At 49.2% G+C, this 17998-nt stretch overlaps 1 protein-coding gene across 3 annotated transcripts in view; it reads left to right on the forward strand.

The window, feature by feature from the left end:
• Positions 1 to 1878: 1878 nt before the first annotated feature.
• Positions 1879 to 17998, forward strand: part of Ptpn1 (protein tyrosine phosphatase, non-receptor type 1) — a 48746-nt gene continuing 32626 nt past the window's right edge. For 2 of the 3 annotated variants that reach the window (XR_015681457.1, XM_087648707.1), the window contains exon 1: positions 1879 to 2070. Coding sequence is in view for 2 of the 3 variants with exons in the window: in XM_087648707.1 (XP_087504833.1) it covers positions 2008 to 2070 (63 nt within the window). In the remaining variant the exon portion in view is untranslated. The remainder of the gene's footprint in view (positions 2071 to 17998) is intronic. The other variant, NM_012637.2, reaches the window with a different exon arrangement.

Genomic DNA, 17998 nt, shown 5'->3' on the forward strand with positions numbered 1-17998 from the left:
CTTGAATTCTCCATGATCCTCCTGCCTCAGCTTCTCAAGTGCTAGGAATACAGACAGGTTCAGGTGCTTAGCCCTGCTTGGCAATGCTACCTTAGACAGGTACTTTGTCTCTGCTTGGCTCTGGTCAGCCCTAAGATGAGAATCAAAATGCCTCTGTGAGAAGACGGATGTGGAGAATAAATGAAAACAGGGCCTTTGCTTACCACAGCACTGGGAGAGCAAACTGGAAGTCACTCAGTCACACCGGGAACCAGTGCTGGCACAGGACACTGATCCAGCCTAAGTCTGCCTTTCTATCCTATGGTGAGTCCAGAATGGATGTTTACAACTCCAAGTTCCAGTTAAGTTTCTCCAGGGAAGGCAATCCTATCCTTCACATATACTTGAAGGAGCCCATGCACCAGAACCATCACTCAATGCTCACCCAGGGCAGTCTGAACATACCCCAGAAATTTCACCTGGATGACTTCAGTGAGGAAGATTCTTTATTCTGTTAAACAAGTTTTTAAATTTATTTGTATGAAGGTTTTGTATGCATGTATGTACGGTAGTATGGTATCACATGTATACCCTGTGCCCTTGAAGATCAGAAGAGAGCCTAGAACTGGAGTTAGAGTGGTTATGAGCCACCATCAAGCCCCAAGGAAGATTTTCTCTTTTTGTTGTTTTTTTGTTTTGAGACATTGTGTATCTGGCTGTCCCGGAACTCACTATGTAGACCAGGCTAGCCTGGAACTGGAACTCAAGAGAACCCTTGTTTCTGTCTGGAGAGTAAAGAGGTTTTTTTTTTTTTTTTTTTTTTTTTTTGAGTAAAGAGTTTAAAGTCAAGTGCCACCACATCCGGTCAGGATTTTCTTGATACTGCGGAAAGACAGAAAACTAGCACATGTCCCATTGGTTCCTCCTGCCAGGGTAAAAATCCCATGGACTTTCCAAAGTTTCGGGAGAGCAGGGTGGGCAGCTGGGTGTTGACACTTGTCCAAAACTCGGTAGACTGAGGAAGGCAGATCCGGAGCTGGAGGCTGGCCTGGGCTACGTAAGGAATTCCAGGCCAGCTCGGGCTACCGAGTGATTCACTGTCTAAAACAAACACTCTGCTTGCTGGGATGTGGCCCGATTGTGTCCTTGCATGCATGGAGCGCTGGTTTATCTCCTCCCCCCCACCCGCCCCCCGCAATGCATGTCTGTGATTCCAAGATGTGGGAGGTGGAGGCAGGAAGATCATCCTTTGCCTGACGGCAAATAAGAGGTTATCTTTGGCCTGACAGCAAGTGGGAGGCCAGCCTGGAATAGCGTGACCCTGAGTTAAAAATAAAGAGCGGAGCCCGAAGTGATGGGACACACCTTTAATCTCAGAACTCGGAAAAGAGGCAGCCGGATTTATGAGTTCGAGGCTGGTATTGGTCTGCAGAGCAAGTTTGAGGACATCGGGCTACGAAGAGAAACCCTGTCTCGAAAAACCAAGTCAAAAGAAGTAAATGAATAAATAAAAGAAAAACAGATAGAACGGGACAGGAAACGCCGCTCCCACTCAACCGCCCAGTTCGAGGCCACGCCCTCGACGCCTGACTCAAACGGCTGGCTCGGGGCTCGAAATCAAGATACGCCCCCAGCCCCGCCTTGGCCCACGCGTCCTAGGCGCGCCGCCGGGGGTCGCTTGGGCAACGGGCGCGCGCCGGCCGGAGTGGGGAACCCGGGAAGCCGCACGCGGCGCGCGCAGCAGGTCACCTCCTCCGGCTCAGGCCTTTTCCACTAAGCCCCTCCCCCGCCCCGCCCCCGCGGAAGTGCCGGCAAGCCTCTTCGCTTTCTGACTGGTCCTCCGGTGCAGAGGGCGGAGCTCGCGGTGAGGCGGGGGTGCGTACTTCCGGCTGCCGGCTTGACATGCAGAAGCCGCTGCTGGGGAGGTTGGGGCTGAGGTGGTGGCGGGCGACGGGCCTCGAGACGCGGAGCGACGCGGCCTAGCGCGGCGGACGGCCGAGGGAACTCGGGCAGTCGTCCCGTCCCGCCATGGAAATGGAGAAGGAATTCGAGCAGATCGATAAGGCTGGGAACTGGGCGGCTATTTACCAGGTGCGGAGCCGGGGACCCTTAGGCCGCGCCGTCTCCCCGACCCTCCCGGTTTAGGGGACCCCTGTCGCGCGTCCTCGCCGCCCTAGACCCCACTTGGGGCTCGCGGCCCTTGCGACACCCCCACTCGCCAATATCTCACCGCGGTCCGTGTCTTCTCCGAGCCCCCCCAACCCGACCCCAACATGGCCCAGCCACCCTTTGTCCCCACTAGTCCACACCCCTGCCGCTTCCTTGTCTGGACCGGACCACCTCAGGTCCTCTTCCTTTGTCTCCTGGGGAGGAGGGTGGGCTCGCCGACACCCCCCGCCCGCGCACATTTCACTTCCTCAGACCTCAGTGTGCGGTCGTGGAGGCCCCTGGATGACAGCCCCCTTACTCCTTCCTGCCCATTCATTTGTTAGACGTGAGCTGGAGAGTCTGTTCGGTGCTAGGCGTTGGAGATGGTGTGTGTTAAACGCCACCGTAGACCTACCCTACCTCCCAGAGAGGCTTGTAGTCATACAGACACTCAAATACTGATCATTGCAGCTGGTGACAAGTGTTGAGAAGAGAAAGACCCGTTCCGGTGGAGGGTCTGCTGCCTTGTCGAGGGGATCACGGCGGGGCTGCTAGGGAAGGAGACTTGCCCTTTGAATAGAGCAAGGAGTGGCAAGCCAGGAGGGTAGGGGACACGAAGGGCACACAGAACCCATTCCTATAGCTGCCTGAACCTCTCTAAATGGCCTCTTTCCTTGTCGTTTATCCTTTGATCGTGGGCTGAGATGGTTTCTGTTTTCTGAGATCCGGTCCACTTGAGAGGTTCTGGGGGTTCATAAATAAAGTATTATGAAAGTAGGGTTTTCCCTCCTCTATGTATGAAACAGCGAATTGAAAACGCAAAGATGTCTTTACAAGCAGCTAAGTCCTCTAAAGAAAATAAGTCTTCTGATTAAATGTCAGTGCGGGGGTTGTGAGGATTAACCAAAACCACACTCGCCAGGCATCTTAAATAAGCATGTGCAAAGTAGATCCTGTTCCTTGTGTAAAGAGAGCAGGCTGTTTATTCTGCTTTCAGCTTATGGGTTCAAAAGACAGCGGGTGAGACCCATCAGCTGGAGAATTGAAATCTATTTTGAGCTTCACTTAGGAAAGTAGAAAGCCTCAGGCTGTTGTTTGGTGTTCTTGACTGACAAAACCTTTTTTGGGGTGGCCTTGATTTCTAGATTCCTTGACTGAGTTCTTTTTACTCGGGCCTTGATGTGCGTCAGCTTTCTGGGGGCTGATATATATTTATAGCTAGTGTAATCTGTGTAAGTAGATAGATCAATAGTAACGTTTGTACTGTCTAGCCTTCGAATTGGCTGGACAGATTCCACTAAGGAGTCAGATCTGTGGGCAGATTTTCTATATCAGATTAAATGCAAGTGGGTCCCAGAGTAACAACAGCGCATGAAGACTGTCATGTAAGCCACTCTGAAGTGTGGAGGTGGTAGGTTAAACAGACCATCCCAAGTGGAGACAGTTGAATCTTTAATGCTGAAACAGACGATTTGGTAACAAATTTGCATCATAAATAAGTTATGGTAGAATTTTTTTTTTTTTTTAGATGTTAGGTCAGAGTGGCCTGCCCTGACATCTAAGCCTTGTTAAAGTTGTGTTAAGATTGTTGTTGGCGCAGAGAGGGCTGGCTTTGAAATCTGTTTTCTTCGTTCTTCTCCAATTTCTGCTCCACACTTAAGCCCCACAAGTTAAGTAGGATGTCAGCCTAGTCACAAGTGCTTGCACCTTGGGCTTTCCTAGTGTGGGTATTTTATGCTCTTTCTCTCTTCTTTTTGTTTTTCTAGAGATGGTCTCTCTGTGTAGCCCTGGCAGTCCTGGAACGTGCTCTGTAGCCCAGGCTGGCTTTGAACTCATGGAGATCCTCTTGCCTCTGTTTCTGGAGTGCAGGGATTAAAGAAGTGTGCCACCATAGTTTCTAAGACAGTTATGGAAGTACTTCCCTTGTTTTACATTTTAAAAGTAGCCTTTTGTCTTACAACTGTGACCTTTTTGTTGTTATTGTTTTATTTTGTCTTTTAGTTTTTGCTCAAGACAGGGTTTCTCTATGTAACAGGTCTTGGCTGTTTTGGAGTTTTTGCAGACCAGGTTGGCCTCAGACTCAGAAATCTGCCCAACTGCCTCCAGAGTGCTAGGATCAAAGATGTGTGTCACCACACTGGCTTCAGTTGTGCCACTTTTTAAAACCAGCATTTGAATGACCTTGGCTGAATCTGAAGCTAGTTTTCTAAGATAAAGGCTAATTTATCCAAGCCTTTGTCGTTGTTTTTGTTTTTTGAGTTCAAAGAAATGTGTTTACAATTGGTGGAAAATAAAAGTTTTTTTTTTAAATAAATGCTTGACAATGTGTCATAGTGGGCAGCATTATCACAAGTCCTGTTTGGGCTTGTCATCTGAGAGCACGCGGCTTTGCTGACAGCTGCGCAAGGAAGCGGCAGAATCATTTCCGTATTCTAATTTGTTTTCTAGTCAGACCTACAAGGTCTGTCTACAAACTCTGAAACAAATGGGCAAAAGAACAAAAGGTGAAGCAGACGCTTGAGTGCTGGGGAAGGTGGCAGCTTAAGAAGAAATATCTCCAGGCAGCACACCTTCTGGGAGGAAGCCGGAGTTTTTTAATCTCTATGTTAACAGGTGGCTGATGAGTCAGATTTGTTTGCCTATGGAGAGGGCTGTGAGAATGGCTTTCTCTCCTTTAGCATTTGCAAAGGAGTGGTAAGACTACAGGAGCGATTTAGAGGGCTGGCCGGAAAGGAGACTGGCTTCACTAGCCCAGGGAGAGCACTTGCTTGACCAGATGGAAGCTGTGCCTAGAGACACTGCCTCCTTCAGTAGTGGAAGGGGGTGCTTGTTCATGAGGTTCTGCTCTTTCTCTTAATGTTCAGTTCTTTGATTGTGCCTCTTTCAGTGAGTGATCTCAGGTAATGAGCATCTCCCACCCCAGTAGCTCCTGACTTGAAGGAAAGACAGTTCTGCTGTCGATGGCTCTTGTAGCTGATATAGGTTATAGCTGCCTTCATTCTGAAGTAGAACCCAGTGAGGGATTGGGTTAAAGTCCTGTTAAGTCAGCAGTGCCCTAAAATCCTTTACTGGTATAGAGAATTGACACTGCCATGCTCCAAGATATGCTTACATACAGTATTTAGAAACCACTGCTTCAAAGCAGGGAAAACTATATTTTGTGCAGAAGACATCAAGACACCATGACTCATTTCGATGGGTGGGGGTGGGAGTATATAATGTGGAGATTGGGACATTCTCATCTTGAGTGACCCTTGAGATTTAAATGTTCTTGCTTGCCCTGGTTTGCATGAACTAAATTTAGGCTTCTGCTGGGCACTTTGAGGAGGTGTGAAGGCCTTTGAAATTGTCTGGGCTGGTAGGAAATTAACAGGGAGTTTCAGCAGAGCCAAGAAGAGCTGCACCCCTTGTTTGCTGTCCCAGCATATATTTACAGTAGCTGGGCTTTCTGGGAGTAAGGGGGACCCATTTGGACCATCAACTTGAGATAGTGGGAAAATAGGGAAAACCAAATGGTTTCCTGGTTTTCAGCTACCAGATCCTCTGCTGGGCGTCTGTCCTGACTGCTACCTTTACATTTTAGTAGGAACCGCAGGGCCCGGTATTTATTGAGCAATGGAGTTAATTGCTGGTGTGTTGAGATTGAAATAAATGAAGTTCCCTGTAGAGGCCTTTTGGATGGTAATCTACTGAGATTGAGTTTCCTCACTGTCTTTCTCTTGGCGGCACTGGGATAGTACCCAGGGCCTAGGCAAGCACTGTAGTGTGGGACTACCTCCCTGGCCTTGGGGTTTTTTGTTTGTTTGCTTGCTTGCTTGCTTGCTGGCTTTTGTTTGTTTGTTTTGTGTCACATCTTGCTGTGTGGCCTAGTCTAGGGTCCCTTCTACTGCTGTGCCTTCCTCTCTCACTGGCCTGAGCCCTGCCCTGCCACCCCCCCTCCCCTTTTTCCCTTTTCTAGTCTCTTCAGAAGAATTCTTTTTTTTTTTAAAAAGATTTTATTCATTTATTATATATAAGTACACTGTAGCTGACTTCAGACACACCAGAAGAGGGCATCAGATCTCATTACAGATGGTTGTGAGCCACCATGTGGTTGCTGGGAATTGAACTCAGGACCTCTGGAAGAGTAGTCGGGTGCCCTTAACCGCTGAGCCATCTCTCCAGCCCCAGAAGAATTCTTTAGGCAGTGTCTTCCATGTTGGGCTTGTGTTCATAAACGCTTTGAGGCCTACCTGAGCGCATGTGTATGCTGCTTGCCACAGACCTCTTCTTCATCTGGTGTTGATGTTAACTCAGCCCAGCAGCAGCCAATACTGGCACCAAGGCTGGGCATGTTCCAGAAACCTGGAATCCTACCCGAGTCATTGCTTCTAGGATGATCTCTGCACTTGCAGTGCCCTGAGTGGGTTTTGAGTAGGTAAGAGTGCTTGGCTTTGCCTTGCTCTGAGAGTCCCTCCCCCTTCTTTCTTTGCTTGGCCACTGTATCATCCACCTCAGTGGTCCAAGTGCCCACTAAGCCTGCGCTTATTTGTTGATACTGCAGAGATGCCAAGCCGCATGCCTTTATTTTATTGTGCATACCTGTAGGTGTGCCCCTCTGTGCGTGCATGTGCACCTGTGTGTATACCTGTAGGTGTGCCCCTCTGTGTGTGCATATGCACCTGTGTGCATACCTGTAGGTGTGCCCCTCTGTGTGTGCATGTGCACCTGTGTGCATACCTGTAGGTGTGCCCCTCTGTGTGTGCATGTGCACCTGTGTGCATACCTGTAGGTGTGCCCCTCTGTGTGTGCATGTGCACCTGTGTGCATACCTGTAGGTGTGCCCCTCTGTGCGTGCATGTGCACCTGTGCACTGGATGTTGGTCTTCCATGTCTCTCATCTTGTTCATAACAGGATGTCTGTATCACTGCTGCTATGCCAAGATGTCTGGCTCATGGGCGTCCAGGGATTCTCCTGTCTCCCATCTCATACAGCAGTACCGGCGTTATAGATAGGCCTCCGAGTCCAGCTTTATGTTGGCTCTAGGGGTCCTCACACTTGTATAGCAAGCACTTTAACCACTGAGCCGTCTTCCCAGCTCATGCTGGTTACTTCCTAATCTGCTTGGTCAGGCTTCCCCTCCCCACCCCCATCCCCCAAACCTTTCAGTTTATTGCTAATGTGCTTTTCCCCCCTCCAAGACAAGGTTTCTCTGTGTAGCTCTGGTTGTTTCTATTTCCCAAGTGTTGGGATTAAAGGTGTGTGCTGCCACCACCACCCAGCTTTGCTTTTTTTTTTTTTTTTTCTTTTTTTCGGAGCTGGGGATTGAACCCAGGGCCTTGCGCTTGCCAGCTTTGCTTTTAACAGTAGCTATGGGCCTTTCACTTCTGTGTGACTACTCCCCTACCCCCTACCCTGAGACAAGGTTTCTTTGTTTAGCCCTGACTACCTTGGAACTAGCTCTGTAGACCAGACTGGCCACTAACTCACAGAGATCCACCTATCTCTGCCTCTTGAGTACTGGGATTAAAGATGTTCTCTGACACCACCCATCACCATTGAGTCTGGACCTTATGGGGTGTTCTGTAAACATTAAAATAGACACACATGGTTTTAGTGCACACTTTTAATCCCAGCACTTGGTAGGCAGAGACAGGTGGATCTCTAGCCATCCTGGTTCAAGGCCATCTTGGTCAACAGAGGAGTTTCAGAACAACCAAGGCTCTCAATAAATAAAACAAACCCCAAGATCTAGCCTGGTGGTGTTTTCATTCTCCTGCAGTGCCCAGGAAAGTTCCTTCCTGCACTGTCAATCACACGCTTAGCTAGCATGCCAGTCCAGCTTGTACCTTGCAGCTCAAATGTGTGCCTCCTTTCATGGAACTCCGTCCTGGGTCTTGGGCACTACCTGGTGTTGCCCTGTGCTTGTTAGAACTGCCTCTCTGTATCTTGGTCCATTCCAGAGCCCACATGTCCTGTGGTCACTGTGGCACCCACCTGGCACAAAGTAAGTATTCTCTTTTTTTTTTTTTTTTTTCTGGAGCTGGGAACCGAACCCAGGGCCTTGTGCTCGCTAGGCAAGCGCTCTACTGCTGAGCTAAATCCCCAACCCCCAAAGTAAGTATTCTCACTAGTGTGGCATGGACATGGCTGTCTAAAGATTTAACGGCTATGGTCCCCTGTACCAAGCTCATGATGGAGTCAGGAAAGTTTGTGCACGGAGGGCCCAACAGTAGGGTTCCTGTGGTGGGAAGCCCTGTAGTTGATCCCTGAGCCAAAGAAGTAGCTCGGTGTTGCCTTCACGTGGCTTCTGAGAAACTGCTGAGTGTGCTGTAAGACCTGCTGCGTCTGCCCACCTCATAGAAGTTTTAGTGTGAGTGTTCCCTCTTTGCGACAGGCTTGGTTGACAGCCTTGTGGCACCATAGCTTTCTCTCCAGGCCTAGTGAGCTCCTCTGATGTAGCCACTCTTGACCTCTTTAACCTTGGGAAATAAGACATGCTTCTCTGTCAGTCAATAACCTTACCAAGTTTTGTATTCCTCAAAGTCCACTTAGTAAAGGCAAGCATTGTGCAGCCTTTAACTAGACCATCCAGTGTCGGGAGGGAGTGTAATCTGCTCTTTGGTGCTCGTAGTGTCTGGCTTTGTATCACAATCTCAGCTAGTGCTAGATGGCTCGCATCTTTCTGCCTCACTTCCCCACTCCCCTCTTTTCTCATTCCTTTTGTAAAATGGTTCTGAACTGACTAAGCTCACCTCCAGTAATAAAAGTTCATACTGTTCTTGAAGCAACCCTTATAAACTGCAAGGGTCTGCACAGGTCATGTGCTTAGGCTAAAAACTTGATAGGTCTGCTAGTGTGGCTAGAAGCTTGAAGAGTTGGGTAATTTTTTTTTTTCCCCTCAAGGGACATTCAAGGTTCTTACTAAGAGGGCTTCCTGGAGTGAGTGACGTGGGAAAATGAGTATCTTACCACAGTTAGACACCCCTCCTCGAGACAGTGCTTGGGTGGTTTTCCTGTAAAAACAGAGGAACTGACTCTTGAGAGTTCACAAAAGCGGGATTCAAGGGGGGTGGGGGGCAGCTGCCCTTAGGTTGTAATGTTAGCAGGAACCCACATCTGTTCTCAACTTCATTTGAATAAGATGAGAGCTAATACATCTGCTGGCCTCAGAGAAAAGTACCTAAGTCCCCAGAGCTGGACAGAGCCATTCACTCTGGAGACACTCCCACTCCCCAGCTTTCCTTTCTCAGCAGCTTTTCTTTTCAGACAAGATCATAGGCATCCCGGGCTGGCTAAGTATCAAGAATAACCTTGAACCTTTACCTTCAAGTCCACAGCACTATTACAAGGGTGAGTCGCAGTGCTGGGTTTATGTGTATGGGGTAGGTATGAATCGTAGACAAGTGCTCTAGGCAAGCACTCTGCCAACTGAGCTGCCCACGTCCCCCACCCCACTCCTCAGTCCCTTTACTTTTTGACACAGGTTTTCACCACTGTGCGCAGGCTGCCCTAAGCTCACAATCCTCCTGCTTCAGTTTCCAAATTCCTGAGACTTCAGTCATATTCCACCATGCTTGACACATCCCAGGCCTTTTCTGACAGTCTATAGATTCTGAATGTCTGAAAACTGACTACAGGATCATATCTCAGCACAGGCTGCCTTTCCTACTCAACAGCCAGTGTTGAAGCCTGAGTCTGACACTTCTACGGCTTTGGCACACACAGGTCACATTGCAGACAGGTCACTTCTGTGAGTGAGGGCTGTCAGCCTTGTGTGTGGTAGTTCACTTCCAAGTGCCCAGGATCCTGTCCAGTCTGTGACTGGAGCTAGCAATCAGTTTAAGACCTGAGCCTGCCATGTGCACTAGGAGTCAGCATTAGCTTGCTGGCTAAGTGATGGCTCTAGGTTTTCTTTGGGAAAAATACGCATGTTCATGTGTTCTTTTCACCACCAACAAGTCCAGGAAGGCCTACTGAGTCACCAGAGCAGGGGCCTTGGGTACCAAATGGTCTCATGGCCTTGACTCCTTTTCTCTCAGCCCAGAGCTACTTCTCTGCATAGAGAGAAGCCTGGGCCTTTGTTGTCTGAGTGGCAGTGCTTGCAGAGGACAAGCTGGGCTCTAGAGTCACATTCTGAAGACGTAGTGGTTGGTCAGAGAGAAGCTCTTTCCATATCTGTCTAGAAGCAATTGTCCTGTACTTTTTTCTTATTCTTCTTTTTCACTGGATCTTTTGGTCTCACCATTTCCTTTCACAAGAGTATTGTGTTTATTGTGTGTTCCCTCATGTGACAAGTCAGAGGACAGTCTGAATAAGTTGGTTCTCTCCTTCTGTCTTGTAGGTCCTGGGATGGAACTTGGTCCCCAGCTTTGGCAGCAGGTCTCTTTACTTACCAGGCCATCTCACTGCCAGCACACCTCTTCCTAAGGAGGAGGCTTACTTAAAAATGCCAGAGTTCCAGTCACTAGCTTGCTGCTGTTCATTTTGAGCAGACTGGCCACTCAAAAGACATGTGCCTCAGAGATGCCTACAGGAAGGCACATGTCAGTGACTATCCCACGTGACAGAGCTCTCTTCAGAGGTGGGCTACCTCAGGGTGTCTCAGATACAGTCACTTCAGAGCACAGGTTCACCCAGTTATAAAACAGACTGCACTGTCTGAGTGCATGACAGTTAACACCCGCCCAAGCTGAGCTTTGTTGGGGTGTATTCCTCCTGTGTTGATTGTGTGCTGCTCTGCTCTCCCAGTAGGGTGTCTTTTACTCCTAACAGGATAAGAGCAAAGTAGACCCTCCCTGAGCTAAATGTGTGTGGCTGGCTTTACACTTAGAGGAGGGCCTGGGGGGAGAGAACAGCCAGCGGTGACTGTGTTCTTTTAAAATGCGTGCGTGCGTGCATTCTGTCTGAGTGGATATAGGTACACATATGTATGTGCAGGCTCACATATAGACCAGAAGAGGTTCTAGGATTTCCTGCTGCCTGAGTTACAGATAGGAGTAGGAGCTGCCGTTGGTCTGGGCACTGCCCTGCAGTCTTGTAGGAGAGCAGCAGGTGCTCGAGTGCTCGCCTGGATCGCTCGGGTGTCTCTGTGAGGAGGGCACTTTCTTGTGTAGTGATTACTTTGATTGTTCTCTGTCTTCCGTGTTCCCCTCTGATTGAGTGAGACCCTGCTGGGATTCCTCTCCTGTACCTGACTCCACTTCCTGCCACCTTGCAGGTGGGGTGGAGCCATATACCACTGAGGGGGAAGCTATCTGTGTCAGTCACATGAGGCCACTTCCCTGTGGCAGCCCTAGTTACAGCAGGTGGTTTAGCCTCATATGAGTACCAGCAGGTTCACAATTCTCCTGAACTTGAGAATCCAGTCTCTTGAAGCTGGGTTTCAGAGGGTTCTGTGTCCCAGTCATGTGCCATGTCTAGGCCTTCCTAGATTGCCACCTTTACCAGGGTGTCCCCTGACAAGACAACAATGCCTGTGGGTCTGTAAAGGGAGGAGATAAGCCACTCTGGAGATAGTTTCAGGGGAGCAGCATCCATGTTCGTGCGCGTGAGCAACCACTTACATAGTGGAACCCTGTTGACTGAGATTTTAGGACCTTACCTCAGGTTAGACAGTGAGTACTCATGCCACCAGGGTCTCTATGCAGAAGAAGTACATTAAAGTGGTGGTGGAGAGTGCAGACCGGACCACAGGCCAGCTACCACTCCATACACTACTCGCGCTACTTCGGAATTGAGTGTTCTGACCTCATGGGAAGTGCAGTGTGCAAGGCAGGCTGGCTGCCAGGTCAGGCCTGCACTGCACAGTCTTCCTGTGTTTCTTCTCTTGGGTAAATCTTAGAAGTGTCTGTGCCATGGGCAGGTTGTTACTTTCTGTTCACAGCATAAGGAACTGTCCACCTGTGCTCCTCCCCCTTGCTCTTCTCCCTGCTAGTTAGAATGCTCGCCCAGTTTGAGGGACAGCATTGATGCTGGCCCAGATCAGATGGCAGATTCTGTTTTCTTGTTTCATCCTTTGTAAGCTTGAACCATCTCTCCTCACCCCAAAATAAACCCATCACAATGAATCCAAAGCAGGTACACAGTACAGAGGGATTCGCTGTGAGAAGCCAGAGATTGACAAGCAAGTGCTTTTCATGAAGGGCTGTTCTTCAGCCTGGCCTCCTTTGTGACTTGCTCCACCCCTTGGTGGCATTACTGTGGACTTCCCAGTGACACTGTTGGAAGCTGTCACCTTTGAAAGGTGTAAGCACCTGGCCTTAGTAGCCGGCCTCAGGAGGCGAGGGAGCATGGCATTCTCCAGCTTCTGTTGCCATGCAGCTGGAGATGGGTGTGGGCCATCTTCCACAACTTCCTGTCTTCAGGGTGAGGGGGTGGCGGTTCTCTAACCGCTGAAGAACTGTGTGGAACATGCTGTTTATTTACAGGGCAAACGGGGCTCTAATGGCTGCCATTGGCTACCTTCACGTTAGCTAATTGCCACCCCTTGGCAGTGTCCATTCAATGTCCAGGAGCCAGGGCCCTTGTGGGCAGAGGAGGGCTCAGAGCTGAGCTTCCCTTCCAGCTTTTGCAGATGCCCTTCGTTCTGGTGTTAGCTGTAGGCTGGTCATAAAGGAAATGATGAGCGTTCGTGGTCTGTGCTAATTTTAGTCTTCTGTTCACAGCTCATTGTATGTCCTTCACCATTAAGGCTCAGTTTCTAGAAAGACACATTTTGAATGTAGGGCACTGTCTGTTCTACCCTTGGCTCCGTTTCAGGAGTCGCCTTCTCAGTGCTCTGAAGTAGTGGCAAGAGCCTCCCAGGTAGGAGCCTGGAGATTGTTTCAACACCCACTCCTTTGCTTAGTGACACTCTGCTGTCCCCGCAAATAACTCTGCTTTGTCTGAAGTGTGCAGCTCTTGACTAGGGTGTCAAGGTCAGTGTGCAGTGTGACACACACAGGCTCCGATGGCTGACTGAGAAGCCTGCCTTAGCTGCTCCACATATGAACACCATTCATCTTTGCTTCCGGTTACTCTTAGCCGGACTCTGCATGTCAAAGCTTTAATCTCAGGCTTCATGGCTGCCCTTCACCGACCACCCTGAGCAGACACTTCCCAAGGGTGGAAGATACAGGGGTCAGGGTCTTCATTCCTGGCTGCTTGTGGGTCTTTAAGGAGTTGCATAGGCTCCAGCCTATAGCATGTGGACTGAGAATAACAGGCTTGACAGCACAGCCTGCATCTGATGCCCTCAACTCCTTAGTCTCTTGAAGAGCTAGAAGGGGCCTGGCATTTCTGGGAGAATGCAAGGAAGCGTTGTGTCTGTGTTAGGCTTCCATAGACTGCGTCGTGATCCTGCTCAGCTATAAGAGGGGCACAGACTTTCAGTTTTTACAGTGCCCCAGTTAAAGCTCTAAGAATCGTAATTCACTAAGTGTCATGGTGAATGAAGTTGCTTTGGAGACTCTTGTCTAGAGTAGGGCTGTTGGGTTCTGCCATCAGACTCCAGCTTCTGTCTGCCACATCCTGCTTGTTCAGCAGAGTACCCACTGTCTTGAGTTAGGTGTAAGCTCAAGTTCTATGCAGTACCTTCACACCCCTGGGGTGCTCTAGGCAGTATCCTAAGAGCAGGTATGTAGTAGGGAGTGTTTGCAGAGACAATTGGGTCATAGAGCCTCAGTGTTCTTCACCAGCTCCCCAGTGATTCCAGTCCCCCTTCCCAGCTACTGCTGGTGTGGCAACTGCCTGAGCTTACACCTGCACAGCCTCCCTGGGTCATTAGGGTCATGGATTATAGAGTTGACCTTTGTCTGGCTTTGTAACCTCCTACCTACATGTCTCAAATTGACCACCCGCAGTATTTTGCTTTGTCTGTGTGCACTGTGTTTTGGTAAGAATTGATGAATTGGGGGGAAGTGCCACAGGACCTGGTCCTGCTGTGAGAACTGTCTTGGCGTTGGTCCTGGAGCCAGTTGTCTGCTTCTTTGGATGGACATGTCTGCATCCGTTACTTGCCTCACTCCCATGGACTTAAGCTGTCCTGAGTGCTGCGTGGTGCTGATCCTTGGGGCCCTGAACCATGGCAGGCTGGATGTTTGCAAGTTTGGTGTTCATGCTGGATTGAAATGGTGTTTGGTGTGGATTGTGGTTAGTGTCACTAACAAAATCAGAGCATAGGGGTGAAGGCACGAGGCCTAAGGGAGATCTCCTGATCGAAAAGTACAGAGTGAGACTACCCCTAGGCAGGCCTGCTTTCCTGCCACCTCATTCTTAGTACTTTATGCTTTAAAGGAAGTTGGAAGCCACCATCACCATTTTTCCACCACAGGCAGCTAAATGTGATTATATTTTTGTCCTGTGTTGAGCTGTTTCCGAGAGCCTTGTTTTGTGTGCATGTGTTGTGTTTTATGGTATCCTTGTATAACCCAGACTGGCCTCACTGCTCCTCCTTATCCCTCGGTCTCCCCAGTGCTGGGACTGTCATTCTGTGTACATGCTTGACTTCCAGGAATCATCTTTGATGACCAGGCTAGCAGTTAAATCCAATGGGCCTCTTGGGAATGATGAAAAGAGAAATCTGCCCAATTCTGCTTATACTGAGAAATGGTAGGCGCTAGTTTTAATACCTTGCTCTGTGGTGTGGTTAGGAAGGGTGCTACATGTCTAGTGTCTCAGCATGTGCTTAATGGTTCTTCAGTCTGTCCTCTGTTGAGAGGTGAAGTCAGAGAGCCTGGGAAGACTTACAAGGAGAGTGTTAAAGGCAACAGCAGTCCCCTTGAGGGAACTATGGGACGAGCTTTCTCTGGAACACCTGTAACTCAGAGATGTGTGTGCATAAGAAAAAGAGCACCGTGGTCTTGACTATTCTTCACACTGTGAGACAGTTGGACTCTTTGTCCTGAGCTTCATAACTTCCCCCACAAATCTGAGTCCCAGAAGGACACGGCCAGTTCAGCAGTGGAGCACTCCCCACGCTGGGCAGATGGCATGGCCACAACTCACACAGTCACAGCTCAGGGCCAGGGCCAGGACTCTCTCACTGCTCCTCTCCTAGAACTAAGCCCCTACGGGCTAGCATTTGTCAGGTGCCCAGCTGCCACTGGGCCCCAGCCTCTGTGCCAGGCAGTGGGGATCAAGGAGCTCCTACCCTTAGGAGCCTGTAGTCCAGATGACAGACAGTCCCAGGTCACAGTGATAGGAGCTTTCCTCCCACAGGGAGCCAGGAACCCGGTTGGAAGATTTCACATGTCTGTCTGTCTATCTCTCCCTGTGTGTCTCCAGACACATTTCCCTTGTCTTTTTATCTGTTCCCTCTGTCAGGGTGACATGATGGAGGTTCTAGCATTTAAAGATGATGAACAGCATTCATTACTAGACAGGAGCACTGGTGTTCATTGTGATAAAGTAGTCTCTCCTGCAGAAAATAAAGATGCCCATTAAGAAACAGGGCCTAGGGCTGGAGAGATGGCTCAGTGGTTAAGAGCACTGACTGCTCTTCCAGAGGTCCTGAGTTCAATTCCCAGCAACCACATGGTGGCTCACAACCATCTGTAATGAGATCTGATGCCCTCTTCTGTTATATCTGAAGACAGCGACAGTGTACTCATATGTATGAAATAAATAAAGCTTTAAGGGAAAAAAAAAAAAAAGAAAAGAAATAGGGCCTAAGGATTTAGCTGGCCCAGCATGCATGAGGCCCCGGGTTTGATCCCCATCACTGCATAAACCAGTCATGGTGGCACATGCCTACGATTGCAGCACTGGGAGGTAGAGGCAGGAGGAGCCCTAACTATACAGTGAATTTGAGGCCACCCTGGGATACATACGTTCCTAGTCTGAAGAAGTAAATAAACAGACTCTTTAGACACTGGCTACCTTACTAGGTTGGAGATGTTTGGCCAACCCCTGCTCTACAGCAGGCACCGAGAATAATGCATTACTCATTTGTGGATTGTAAGGGATATTTTTAATGATGTTGGCTACTTTCTCACATCATATGGTCTGTTTGTTAGATGTTCTTGCTATCCAGATGGTTTTCTTTGAGTGACTTTCAAGTCTAGTACCTTTAGGTCAGTGATAACCAGGCGGTGGAGGTGGCAGACAACTTTGGTCCCAGCACTTAGGAGACAGAGACAAGCGGATCTCTCTGAGTTCAGGGTCAACCTGATCAACAGAGTGGGTTTCAGGACAGCTGAGGCTACACAGAGAATCCTGTCTCAAAAAAATAAACAAAGATCAGTGGTAATCATCTTACTAATTTAGTATTATGTTTATAGTGTTCTACATGCTCGGTGAGCACTCTAGCTAGCCCTGAGCTCCAGCTCGTCCTCTTTCGACTGTCTGCAGATCAGAGAGCAGCTTGCAGGAGTCGGTTTTCTCTTTCCACCATGTGGAGCCTGGGGATCAGATTCATTCTCATCAGTGACCAACTTCCTCTGTACTTTGGATACAGAGTCTCATGCTGTCCAAGGTGGGCAGCTCAGTCTCACTTTAAGTGGCTGAGTCACAGGCCTGATTTTTAGACATTTAACCCTTCATATATAGGATTACAACTTGTGAGACTTTTGTGGTTAAATAAACTTAAAAACAAAAATTATCTCAAGTAGCTGTGGATAGGTCACTGCTTACTGCCTGTTTTTCCAGTTAGAGTCATCCAACTCCTGATCACCAAGAAACAGACGCCATCCTTGGGAAAACATTGGCCGTTCATGTTTGGGGTGGTGATAGTGCTCTACCTGTGACTCCATCCTCAGCCCCTCCCCCCTTCTTTTCAGTCTGGTTAGGAAGCTCATGTGCAGCAGAGCCCCAGGTGTAAGCCACAGCACATCCTACTGTGTGCAGTCGTTCGTACAGCGTGAGAATGAGGCCTAGGGCTTCTTCATGCCAGGCCAGTGCTCCACCACTGAGCCACATCCTTGGCTAGCACAAGTAGTTTCTTAAAAATAATTCTTGAGCTGGACATGATAACACACAGCTGTAGTCACAGCATTTAGGAGGCTGAAACAGGAGGATTGTGAATTTGAGGAGAATCTGGGTTGCACTCTAAGATGCATTCTCAGAGTGGCTTAAAGACCCCTGAGAGAAGGCTTTTCCCTATGGGTGGATGACATCGTAGAACAAGCAGTGCCTGGTGTGTCTTCATGGCTGATGAGTGGCGTGGGTAATGCTGTCCCCATCTGGTTTTCTATGTTCTCCTCTGTATGTCCAAGTAGGTATCATAGATACACATGGGAGCTTGGGTCGAGCTCTTTATCGTCCCAAGTCTGTGGACCTGGTTGCTGTGACACAGCTGTCTGTGGCCAAGTGCTGGCACTAGACAAGCACTTGTCAGAGAGCAGTAGAGATGAGTTTGCACAATACAAGCTGCCTCACATCTAGTTCCTTGGTTCTGCTCGGCCGGGAGAGGGAAACCTCAAGGTTGGGGAGGCGCAGGTGTGTGCACTTGCCCTTCATATGTGGTTTGGGGCTCTCTTAGTTGCTCTGGCGGGCTTTAGCTCCAGACCTTGTGTTACTTTAAGCATACATCTCTGTTCCTTCACTTTACCCGACTCATGGCCAGTCTTGCCTCCCTCCCAAGACAACCCTGGACCCTGTCAGACTGGTCCAGTCCCCTGGTAACTTCATGTCCCACATGGCCTGCTATACCTGCCCCAGCCTTTGACATCCTCTAAGTCCAGACTGCAGCTCCCTATTCTGGCTTCCTCCTGCCCTCTCCTGTCCCTTTTTCTCCAAGACCATGGTCAGCCATCATTTTATTTTATTTTTTGAAGCAGGGTCTTTGTATGTAACATGACTCAGACTGTCTTCAGTCTCATGTTGTGCTGTAGGCCTTCCTGCCTCAGCTTCCGGAGTCCTGTGGCTGCAGGGGTATTTTTGCAGTCAGTTAGCACTGTGCCCATTGTCCAC

This window comes from Rattus norvegicus, chromosome 3 (assembly GCF_021556685.1).
Source record: "Rattus norvegicus strain SHRSP/BbbUtx chromosome 3, alternate assembly SHRSP_T2T, whole genome shotgun sequence".
Lineage (NCBI taxonomy): Eukaryota > Metazoa > Chordata > Mammalia > Rodentia > Muridae > Rattus > Rattus norvegicus.